At 41.7% G+C, this 12227-nt stretch overlaps 1 protein-coding gene across 2 annotated transcripts in view; it reads left to right on the plus strand.

Moving 5' to 3' along the window:
- Positions 1–12227, plus strand: part of LOC140186225 (ral guanine nucleotide dissociation stimulator-like) — a 155614-nt gene that overhangs the window by 49232 nt on the left and 94155 nt on the right. Inside the window, exon 1 of one of the 2 annotated variants that reach the window (XM_072240222.1) lies at positions 6751–6912. The exons of the other annotated variant lie outside the window; for it this stretch is intronic. Within the exon in view, the coding sequence (XP_072096323.1) occupies positions 6829–6912 (84 nt within the window). The 5' untranslated portion in view covers positions 6751–6828. Of the gene's footprint in view, positions 1–6750; positions 6913–12227 lie in introns of those variants that run through there. 2 annotated transcript variants of the gene reach the window in all.

Consider the following 12227-nt stretch of genomic DNA (forward strand, 5'->3'; position numbering starts at 1 on the left):
TACATGTAGGTATCAATTTCAAATGTCAAAAGTAATAAAGCTACAATTTAAAAGTTAGATTTTCTAGATTTAGCATGAGCAAATTTGTTGATGATACTGGAAATGTCTATTTCACACAGAAGTTCATGTTCAATGCTCATTAGAGTGAGATTGTTCAATCTGTTTTGACCCATAGTGTTCCTTAGTTCATTTTTAATCCTTTTCAGTTTTGAAAATGAGCGTTCTCCACTGCAGTTGGTAACCATGAGTGACAAATAGATGCGCAAGGCATTTTCTACATTTAGAAAACATAACTCCAAAGAATTGTCAGTTATCAAAAGGTACAATAACTCTACAAGGTCTTGTTTGGCGCCAATATGAGAAGCAAGATCAGTTTTCAACAGTTCAGTAAACTGCACAAATTCTTCATTAAGGCTTTCTTCCAGATCTTCTGGATATGACTTAATAAGATTTGATGACCTCTTTACGATCTCTTCAGGTGTAAACGACTGATGAAGGAATCCAAAAACACCATTCACCTTTAGATAAGCTTTCTGCCTTGTTGACAGGGCGGAAAGCAAGCTGTCAATAATGGCGAGAAATGTTCCGCTTTTAAACTTCTGAGAAGGCGTTTGAGATTCAACAAGTGGATCAAGAGTGCTGGAACCACTGAAATCATCATACGCGCGATTTTGCTTGTGTTTGCTTTGAGTATGCTGTTGATAATCTTCACACTTAGTCAGATCCTTGGCTTTTTGCTCAATGTCTGAAAAAGTAGACCGTGTAGCTTGAATATATCCATGCAAGGATTCATAGAGTGCAGAAGCTGTGTTCAAGTCTTGACCGGAAGATTGCAAAGAAGCACTGGTCATTTGAAAACACTGTAATACTTGATCCCACAATATGACCATTATTCCTGTTTCCAACTTCATGGTTGAAAGTAGTCCATGAGCCTGTTGTCGACACTCTGCCTTCTAATCATTGTTAATTGAAATGTCATCCAAGACTTGTTTTATTGCAGAAAATTTGCAATAGAAGTGCTTTTGTTGCATATGCATGAGCTGACCACCTGGTATCTGACATTCTTTTCATAATGGGCAATTGAGCACCACCATCAGATAATGCAACAGAAAGGAGATCCCACTGATAAGTAGAAGCAGAAAAAAATGTGCACGGACTTTCTACAAATTGAAAGAAAATTAATGCTCCTTGACAACATTCAGCAGCACACTTTCCAACCAAATTTAGTGAATGTGCAAAACATGGAATGTAATCTGCAAACTCATTCAGCTCTTTAATTCATGCTTGTAAGCCACTATACTTGCCACTCATGTTACTAGCATTGTCATAACTTTGACCACAGCAGTGTTTTATATCAATGTCATTTTCCTTTAAAAAGTCAAGTAAACTTTGAGCGAGCTATTCAGCACTATGACCTTCCATATCCAAAAACTTCACAAATCTTTCAACTGGTCCAGACGGCAAAACATAGCGCACAAAGTCAGCTGGTCCACATTAGATATATCTGGAGTAGAATCCAATGAAACAGAATAATACTTGTATTTCTTCACTTCACCAATAATGTGATCCAGTATGCTGGATCCAATCAGACTGATGAATTCCTCACAAGTTGTCTTAGATGGGTATGATTTATGTCCCCTTCCTTGATTTGCATGAGCGTTTATACTACGACACAGCAAAGAGCACACACATACTGTACCATGCAGCATGCAGCTCCCCTGAGATGAAAACAACAGCATTGCCAAATCGTCGTTGTTGTGGCGTTGATGAAATCACAGAGCGTTGCGTTACTGGTAGGTACAAGGCAGCTTCTTTATTCGACAAAACAAGGTTACAGCAGGCAGAGCAGTTCTAACCGCCTTGTGATTGAGGCTTGATATTTATTTGCTAAACACAAAGGACAGTTCATAGTTACAAGTAAAGACAATTCTTTGAAGTTTTCACATCTTTTGATTAAATTCATTCTACCGGCGCCAGTATGCCTAAGCCGGTGTTCATGGCCTTTAGGAATGGCAGTTAAAATCCATAATACATTATTTGGTATGTTACGTGCTAACATAGAGGACAATTCATATTCAAAAAGCATAGATATCGTGTCTTCGCAACTACCTGTAAATTTAGCATTCCTGTCTCAGAGGTGCCAGAGATGCATTGTTACAAATGAAACTGGGTTCACAGCTTTTAGGAAATGCATTGCTATGAACTCAATCCACAGTACTTTGTCAAAGAACAGAAGACTGATGGCTGAAGTCATTTATTTAAGTGTAAATGAATCGTCTACCCAAAACTCACTGTAACAGTCGTGAGAATACAGTGAGATGCTGATTTCACTAGACTGCAGCTTGCAAGCATTTAGTGTGGGCAGGGCCCGTAGCATATGCTATTTTTGCTACAGGGTTAATCCAGCCCTGGTCTTGTGAGGAAAGCTTGAGCAAGCTAAGGCTTTCCTCTTTGGGGAGATGTCAGATATAGATTTTTACCCAGAGTGGCTGGTGCCTGGAGCACACTACTAGGGATAGTGGTAGAAGCTAATACAACAGGGACATTTAAAAGGCATGTGGATGCATGAAAAATGAAGGGTTATATGCCATGAAGGAGGGAAGGGGTCAATTGATCGTAGACTAGGTTGGTATTGGTTGGGAACATTGCGGGCCAAAGGGCCGGTAGTTTGCTATAGTGTTCTATGAAGTGAAGCAAGAGGTCAAGGTCCTCTCTTCGTTTAAAAAGTATTTTGACCTGTACCTGAAGAGCTGTAATCTGCATGCAGGGCTGTTGACCAACAGCTGGGAAGTGAGACCAACATAAGCTCCATTTTTGGCCAGAATGGATGCAATTGTCTGAATGACTGCCTCCTGGGCTGTAGATCTCTGACTGTATGATTTAAAGAGTCCAAAACTAAGGGACATGAATAGAATAAAAGATTAATATTGCCTAAATGGATTTAGGAAGCACCTCCTCACCTTCCTACCTTTGGAATGATGCACTGCTGTAAGGAATAGATGATACGAATAGTACAGATGAATTTAATGATTTTAGTGAGATAAGCACAGGAGGAAGAAAAGATGAGAGGATATTCAAGAGGAGCATAAACATAGCAGTTATAGTCAGGCTAAATTGCCTTTTTATGTGGACTAATTCTATCCAGTAACCTGAGATTCAGATCTAAAGGGTTACACTAAATCTGTGAGGATTTTTCCTTCAGTGGGAATTTATTGAGCTAGGGGGCTGGTGCCAGCTGAGAATTTGGCAATTTGGATTCATGATGATGAGGAAGTGACCTGTGAATATACTTGGGTGAGATTTATGAAAGATGAGTCATTAAATATAGTGGAATGTTTTGGGGGCCCAAGGTCAGATTTCTTGTTAGCATGTTCAGTGGCAGAATATGACCTACTCCTGCTCTTGTTTCTTATGTTCTAAGATGCATTCCAACAAGCCAGTTGAATAGTAATAAAAAGAGGCCAGGGAAGTGCTGAGTATCCTGGAGGACTGTCACCTTTAGTGTTTCAGATGCATAGTAGTACACTAAATGTTAACCAGTCACTTCCTTTACAAATCCTGATACATTGCCTGCATTTTTTTGATCACTGACTATAGCTCTTCATTTTGTCTTAATCCACCCTGATACCAGTTACTGCCTGTGTCAATCCACTGCACTACTGCCTGGAGTAAACTATTTAATTCTCCTGACCATTGGAGCTTTTTTTCCCAGCCCAGTGAAGACACAAGGAGAGACATCGTCAATACTGGATCGAAAATGTCTTGCAGTCAGGGTGAATTACATCACAGAGATGCACTGCTGTACCCATCAGCTGCTCATCCACATGCAGTCTGAATCTTGGCTTGGTTAAATTAATCAAAGACTACTTGTTAATCATCCAGTATTTTTATTTCTCAACTTTCTGGTGGTGTCCTTTAAAATGCCCAAGTACCATATGTATGTGTTACATCATATTTAAAACATCAAACTATGTGTCCTGACTTTGTTTGCTGTAAATTAACATGAATTAATTCCCCTGCAGCTGTCAAATCAAGTATATATTGCAATTATTCTGGATCTTTAATTTTGTTTCTTTTTCTTTCTTCTAAAACCAAAAGCAGAAAACATTGGAAATGCTATTTAATTTGAGGGAAATCAAAAGCTATACAAAAAAACCTGCCAATATATGTATTAGGTGTGCGATTGGCCAAAGTTAATTTATGACACGGGCTAAAATCTATCTCCTTGAAGTTTTTGTAAAGACCAATCCATTTACGCATCTGCTCTGCACTTACTAACATGCCTAGAATGGTGATGCATTGAGATATAATATCAGACAAGAAAAAAAGCACTGTTCAGTTGAAACACTGCCAAATGTTACTGACAGTGTAAGCCATTGTATTCTAGTTGTAAATAAAGGCAATTTTGATGGTTTGCTGGAAGCTCAATCAGCTTCCCTTGCAAATAAATTAACTGATTCAAGACACTTACAGAATCATTTTATGGAGTAAAAGGCTACAGTGCAAGATGGAATGTTGTGAAGGAAAATTCAGATTTTCTATTGGAATGATGGACACATATATTTCTAGGATTTTGTTTTGGGTGTTGAACTATTCAAAAAAAGTATAAGGGATATTGGGGAATGTTTGGTAAACTGGCATTTGCTTATTTGTTCTTCCAAAGGGTAAACGTAGCCATGATGGATTGAATTCTGTCCTGTGCTCATTGTGATCTTGCATTACCTTTTTATTCAGTTTTCTGCTGTATGATGAGCAATGTTCTGTGGCCTAGCTGATGGCTGAAATTGGCCTGAACACCATTAGTTCATAATATAGCTCCTGCATGAAACAGGCATCACATGGAGGTTTGATACAAATTGGATTGAATTGTGATGGCCCATGAAACTGGATAGCTGACCAACACTCTTAAGGTCAAATCTTGTCTGCAGCTCAGTCAAAGAAGAATGTCCTGCTTCTTTAATAATTGACAATCTTGAAGCCACTGTTCACTGAGCATGAATACAGGCCTCAGACGAAACAAACCAAAAACCTGTCTGAGAACCTGTTGAATGCCTGCATAGTAATAATTCACTTTGTCCTTCCAAGTCTTACAGCTAGCTGTGTGGATCTTTTCAGTGTAAGTCAAACTCACTGAAAAGTGCCCTAATTATACACCTCACCTAGTGATTTTCATTGTAGTTGCAAATAGGAATGCTGCTTTGAAACATAGAATCCCAAAAGTAAGTCTTGTTGTCACCTAATTGTTTATTTCTGGTAGGAGTAAGTAGTTACCTGATTTCAGGCTCTTCTCCACCCATCTTAAGAACTAAGAGCAATAACAGTCTATCCACTGAGACCAATTTAACACAGTCAGACCAAGGAATCTACACTCAGTGGCCACTTTATTAGGTACACCAGTAGAACTAAGTCTGGCCTTGTGCTGCTATAGCTCATCCACTTCAAGGTTCAATGTGTTGGGTGTTCAGAGATGCTCTTCAGCTTGAACTAGTCTGGTTATTCTCCTCTGACCTCTCTCATTAACAAGGTGTTTTCATCCAGAGAACTCACTGGTTTTTTTTCTTTATTTTGCACCATTTTCTGTAAACTCTAGAGATGGTTGTGCATGAAAACTCCAAGAAATCAGTGTTTCTGAGATGGTCAAAGCACTCTATCTGGCACCAGCTATCATTTCACAGTCAAAGTCACTTAGATCACATTTCTTCCCCATTCTGATGTTTGGTCTGAACAACAACTGAATCTCTAGACCATGCTTTTATGCATTGAGGTGCAGCTGCATGGTTGGCTGATTAGATATTTGCATTAACAAACAGCTGTACAGGGATGCCTAATAAAGTGGCCACTGAGTGTTTATGACCTTAATGATATGTGTGGCTCTATAACCAAGAGGAAAAAGGAGCTAGAGAGCTCAGCTCTGAAGTCCCAGAGGAATTTTCCCAGGCTCCTGCTGAAAGGAGATCACTGCAGCCCTGAGGACCCACAACAGACAGCTGCCATTTCCCCTTTGGCAAACTGTAGCGGAGAACTGGGAAAAGCACCAGGAATTACAGGATTACTTTTTACAAGCACACTCCAGTGCCAACACACTCAATGCAGTATTCAGGGAGATTGGCACAGCCGGAGATTCATTTTTAAGGATGGGATGTGAATCTGAGGCTCATCCACTGTCAGTTAATTGTAACAGATCCCATGACACTGTTCTGAAGAAAGTGTGAGCAGTTGGCAGAATCTTGTCCCGAGTCTCATCGACTAACCAAAACAGATAGCCTATGGGATCTTGCTGCCACTTTCCCTTATTGGGACAATGATTTCCCTTCCATAATACTAACACTGTTTGGACTGGCACGAGGCAATGAAAGGCGCTACAGAAATGCTGTTATTTTCTTTAGAGCCATGCTCGCAGGCATTGATCTTGCGGGGAACGCGTCCTTTTCCACAAATGCGATTGATCAGATCCGATTTTTGAGTTACAGAGAAATAAAGGGACGAGGCTGTGGTGACTCCACAGCGGCGGTAGACTGCAGGCTGTTTGACTATCACATCTGGTGTGCCCTGACAATTAAATGCAAATCCAGGAGCGTGTTGCCGCACGTTGAGGGAGGGCGATACTCGCCACTGAGGATTTGAGGGAGGGCGATACTCGGTCGAGGACTGCGGAGGAAGGAAGCTTTGTTACAGCATCCTGTCATATATCGATAGAAAATAAAACCGAAGGGGAGTTTCCTAGTCTGTCCACGTCTGCAAGGCTCCTCCCCCCCCCCCCCCATCTGAGTGTGGTGCGGAGACAGTATGTGAAAGGTCCACTGTTTACAAAACCACGAGAGGGGAGAAATGGAGACGAAATCGTTGTTTAATCTTCAGAAAGCTCTCGCACAGCCCGTCAAAGTCTGCATGCTTGACCTGCTGGACGATGCGGTAAGTCAGATGCCAAGATCTACCCATTGGCATTCGTTTGAAATTAGTAGCCCGCTGTGCAGCACCGCCCAGTGCAAACCTGCCTCGTGAGGAGAGGAAGGCAGGCGTGGAGCAGTTCTCCTTCGAGTTTATTTACTGATCGCTGCAAATTGGTGGGGGGGGGGGCGGGGGTGGCGAGGAGGAAAAGAGCTGATTTGTACAATACTGTAAATAGCGCTGAACAACAGTTTACTTAACAGTTGCTCGCTTCAGTGGACCACGCGGTAGTTTACATTTATCACATCCTTGCAGTCAAATGGGGATTTACATAAAACTAAATAAATGCAGATACCAGAAATCTGAAGTGAAACATGAAATGCAGGAAATAGTGGGTCCACTTTGGCTCGCTCTTGGTCCATGGAAGCGGCCTGAACCACTCAGTATTACCAGAATCTCTTTTGTTTAAGGACTTGTCTAATCGCCATTCAGGCAGGAACTACGGTGACATCAGAGCAAAAGTTATTCATCATGATTATACTGTGTCTGATTTTCTCTGAGGTGCCTTGGGGGTATTTATTGAATTAAAGGTGCTACAGAAATAAGCGCTGTAAATTCTATGAAGGTGAACTTTTCTGGGAGTCTGCTGTCTGTAGTTCTTGAGCATTGCCCTGTTTAGACCTTGTGAACCAGTGTCTGGCTTTCAGCCTAGCAGTTAAAAGGAAGAGCAAATATTGTCCTCCACCCCCTGCCCTTTATAAACTGACCACTAAAGCATCGAGGAACCACTCAAACTATTGTTGTTTGAGCACCTCACTACCGTAGTTCCACGAGAAAGGAATGAACACTTTCTTTCCTGGTTCCTGGGATTTTTCCCTTCCTAAACTTCGCCAACTCTTCCACTTTAAAACCAACTTCTTTCAACAAGTCTTTGGTCACCTGCTTACCTGCCCCGTCTGAATACAACCACGTGTGCACAAATACATGCAAAACTGGTTCTCCCAACAGATAAAAAGTGACCTAAAAGTTAGTTGGCAACACTTCTTCAGTGGAAAAATCCCTTGGGGCACAGCTCTCTGTTGAAGGTAGAATATCCATGCAAGCATACAGTTGTTTTAGACGAGGGAATGAAGAAACATGGCAATTCCACTGATTTTAAACAAAAGATTATATGAGTCAGTGCCAAATGTTCCCTTGAAATGCATTCAGGACAGTGTTTCTGTGACTTGCATCAGAGTTCTTGCTGGAATTCCATGCAAGGTTTTATTTTATTCATAAAGAATGCAATACTGTATCAACAATAAATCTATGTTACCTCTTGACTTTGCCACACATCAGCAGTTAGAAAAAAAAGCCTCCAATGCACAAGCATTGTATTCCTCTTTCAATGCTTGCCCCATTGGGAATACAGTCTTAACCTATTCACTTTTTCCTTTCACTTTTAACTCAGATCCTCCAGACCCGGCAACATCCTTGTAAATTTTCTCTGTACTTGGGGAAAGGCTGTTTTGGATTGGGTATTGTGTAATAACCCAGGTCTTATTAGGAAACTTAATGTAAAGGAACCCTTAGGAGGCAGTGATCTTAATATGGCTGAGTTCATACTGCAGTTTGAGAGGGAGAAGCAGAGGTCATGAGTATGATTCCAGGAGTGAAGAGATTGAGGAGCGTTTGACAGCTTTGGGCCTGTACTCACTGGAAATTGTAAAAATGAGGGAGGGATCTCACTGAAACCTACTGAATGTTGAAAGGACTTGATAGGGTGGATCTGGAGAGGATGTTTCCTATGGTAGGGGTATCCAGAACTAGAGGACACAGCCTTAAAATCGAGGGGTGTCCTTTTAGAACAGAGATAAGGAAGAATTTTTTTAGCCAGAGAGTAATGAACCTGTGGAATGTTCTGCCACAGACTGCGGTGGAGGCCAAGTCTGTGAGTATGGTTAAGATGGAAGTTGATAGTTTCCTGACCAGTCAGGGCATCAAAGAATACAGTGAGAAGACAGGTGTATAGGGAGAGTGGAATCCAGGATCAGCCATGATGGAATGGCAGAGCGACTTGATGGGCTGAATGGCCTAATTCTGCTCCTATATCTTATGGTCTTATGAACAACAGATTACATTCAGAATCGGGTCCTTAAAATCCTGACCATTTGCCTGCAGGCTCCTGTGTCGCCTCTCTGATGGTAGTGCATCTGGGTGATGGGGATTCTTTGTGCTGGATGCCGTCTTTCTGAGGCATCACCTTTTGAAGATGTCCGCAGTGCTGGGCTAGAAGGATTTTTAGGTCACTCAACACCCAATACTCTTCTCATTCAGTGACACTGTCTTTATGCCAATTGATAGGGTGGTTAGCTCTGTGGTGAAGAGTTTATTTGAAGTCACGCAGCTTTTGCAAGGAGGAACATTATTTTGCCATGTGTTAACCAATAATTTAACTTTGGTGTTTCAGGATTCACAGATATATACATTGACTATTGTCACAATCTATATATTATACACTAAGTGCCACTGATATTAAAATCATCACATTTGCATCCACTTGTGATGTCATGTTATAGCTTCTCTTGTCCACTTGCTTGCTTGCTGCACCCCTTTACTATTTCCTTCAGAGAATGTTCTTCAGCTAACTTCTCAAGAAAAAATAAATCCCAGAGTACAGGGTAGTTTGACTTTGTAGAATCCATCCAATTGAATTTTGCACTGGCACATAACCAATAAGAAGGTGCCAATGAAAACGAACCTTCTGTAAGTGAATCAACTTCATAAGCCCTTCACTGTGGCATTTATTCAGCCAAACCACAATACCTACAGGTAAAGCAGTCCCTGGTACTTGCCTTTCTCCTGCCCCTCAGTTAATGTTCCAGTTTTTCCTCATTTAGAGATACAAAAAGTGGCACCACCCAGTAATCCATTTACACTAGCCTAATCACAGGGCAATTTACAATGGCCAATTAACCTACTAACCGGTATGTCTTTGGACTGTGGGAGGAAACCAGAGCACTTGGAGGAAACCCATGTGGTTGCTGTGAGAATGTACAAATTCATTACAGACTGCACCGGAACTGAACAACGAACTCCGACGCCCTGAGCTATAATAACATCATGCTAACTGCAATGCTAATGTGGCAAACTTTTCTTCTACTTTTTCTTAGCCTGACATCGGTGGTGGGGAAAATGCTAGAGTCAGTTATCAAAGATGTGATAACAGCACATTTGGAAAGCGGTGAAATCATCAGACAAAGTCAGCATGGATTTGTGAAAGGAAAATCATGTCTGATGAATGTCATAGAATTTTTTGAGAATGTAACTAGTAGAGTGGATAGGGGAGAACCAGTGGATGTGGTATATTTGGATTTTCAAAAGGCTTTTGACAAGGTCCCACACAGGAGATTAGTGTGCAAACTTAACACGGTATTGGGGGTAAGGTATTGATGTGGATAGAGAATTGGTTGGCAGACAAGAAGCAAAGAGTGGGAATAAACGGGACCTTTTCAGAATGGCAGGCAGTGACTAGTGGGGTACCGCAAGGCTCAGTGCTGGGACCCCAGTTGTTTACAATGTATATTAATGACTTAGGTGAGGGAATTAAATGCAGCATCTCCAAGTTTGTGGATGACACGAAGCTGGGCGGCAGTGTTAGCTGTGAGGAGGATGCTAAGAGGATGCAGGGTGACTTGGATAGGTTAGGTGAGTGGGCAAATTCATGGCAGATGCAATTTAATGTGGATAAATGTGAGGTCATCCACTTTGGTGCAAAAACAGGAAAACAGATTATTATCTGAATGGTGGCCGATTAGGAAAATGGGAGGTGCAACGAGACCTGGGTGTCATTATACACCAGTCATTGAAAGTGGGCATGTAGGTAACAGCAGGCGGTGAAAGAGGCGAATGGTATGCTGGCATTCATAGCAAGAGGATTCGAGTACAGGAGCAGGGAGGTACTACTGCAGTTGTACAAGGCCTTGGTGAGACCACACCTGGAGTATTGTGTGCAGTTTTGGTCCCCTAATCTGAGGAAAGACATCCTTGCCCTAGAGGGAGTACAAAGAAGGTTCACCAGATTGATTCCTGGGATGGCAGGACTTTCATATGATGAAAGACTGGATCGACTAGGCTTATATTCGTTGGAATTTAGAAGATTGAGGGGGGATCTTATTGAAACATATAAAATCCTAAAGGGATTGGACAGGCTAGATGCAGGAAGATTGTTCCCGATGTTGGGGAAGTCCAGAACGAGGGGTCACAGTTTGAGGATAAAGGGGAAGCCTTTTAGGACCGAGATTAGGAAAAACTTCTTCACACAGAGAGTGGTGAATCTGTGGAATTTTCTGCCACAGGAAACAGTTGAGGCCAGTTCATTGGCTATATTTAAGGGGGAGTTAGATATGGCCCTTGTGGCTAAAGGGATCAGGGGGTATGGGGGGAAGGCTGGTACAGGGTTCTGAGTTGGATGATCAGCCATGATCATACTGAATGGCGGTGCAGGCACGAAGGGCCGAATGGCCTACTCCTGCACCTATTTTCTATGTTTCTATGTTTACTACTGCTTCTGTCTTTTTACATCCATTCCACAAATAGAATTCCTGCTCCTCCTCCATTTCCTGTCTCTGACCTCTGTTGAGTGGCATATACTGACTTGCACTATTGCTGTATTGAAATTGGTTTATTATTCTCACACTTACTGAGATACAGTGAATTGCTCGTCTTGCATACTGTTTATACAGATCAAATACACAGTGCGTTGAGGCAGAACAAGGTAGAACAATAACAAAAGTTCAAAGTAAGCTTATTATCAAAGTACATATCACCATGTACAACCCCAAGATTCCTCCTCTTATGTAAATCCTAGGAACACAATGAAAGACTGCACCCAGCAGGACGGATAAACGCCAATGAGCAAAAGACAGCAATGTGTGAATGCTAAATAATAAATGACTAGTAAGTAAGCAAGCAATAAATATCGAGAACATTGAGATGAAAAGTCTTTGAAAGTGAGTCCATTGGTTGTGGGAACAGCTCAGTGATGTGGCAAGTGAGGTTGGGGAAATGTCCCCTCTGGTTCAAGAGCTTAATGGTCGAGAGCTAATAACCGTGCCTGAACCTGGTAGTGTGGGTTCTGAGGCTCCGGTACTGTCTTCCTGATGTCAGCAGAGAGAAGAGAGAATGGCCTGGGTGATGGGGATCCTTGCGACAGCGCTCCATGTAGATGTGCTCAATAGTGGGGAGGGCTTTACTTGTGATGGGCTAAGCTGTATGCAGTAATTTTTGTAGAATTTTCTGCTGAAGGGCATTGGTGTTTCCATACCAGGCCATGATTAAAAAAAAAGTCAATATACTCT

Source organism: Mobula birostris, chromosome 22 (genome assembly GCF_030028105.1).
Source record: "Mobula birostris isolate sMobBir1 chromosome 22, sMobBir1.hap1, whole genome shotgun sequence".
In the NCBI taxonomy this organism is placed as follows: Eukaryota; Metazoa; Chordata; class Chondrichthyes; order Myliobatiformes; family Myliobatidae; genus Mobula; species Mobula birostris.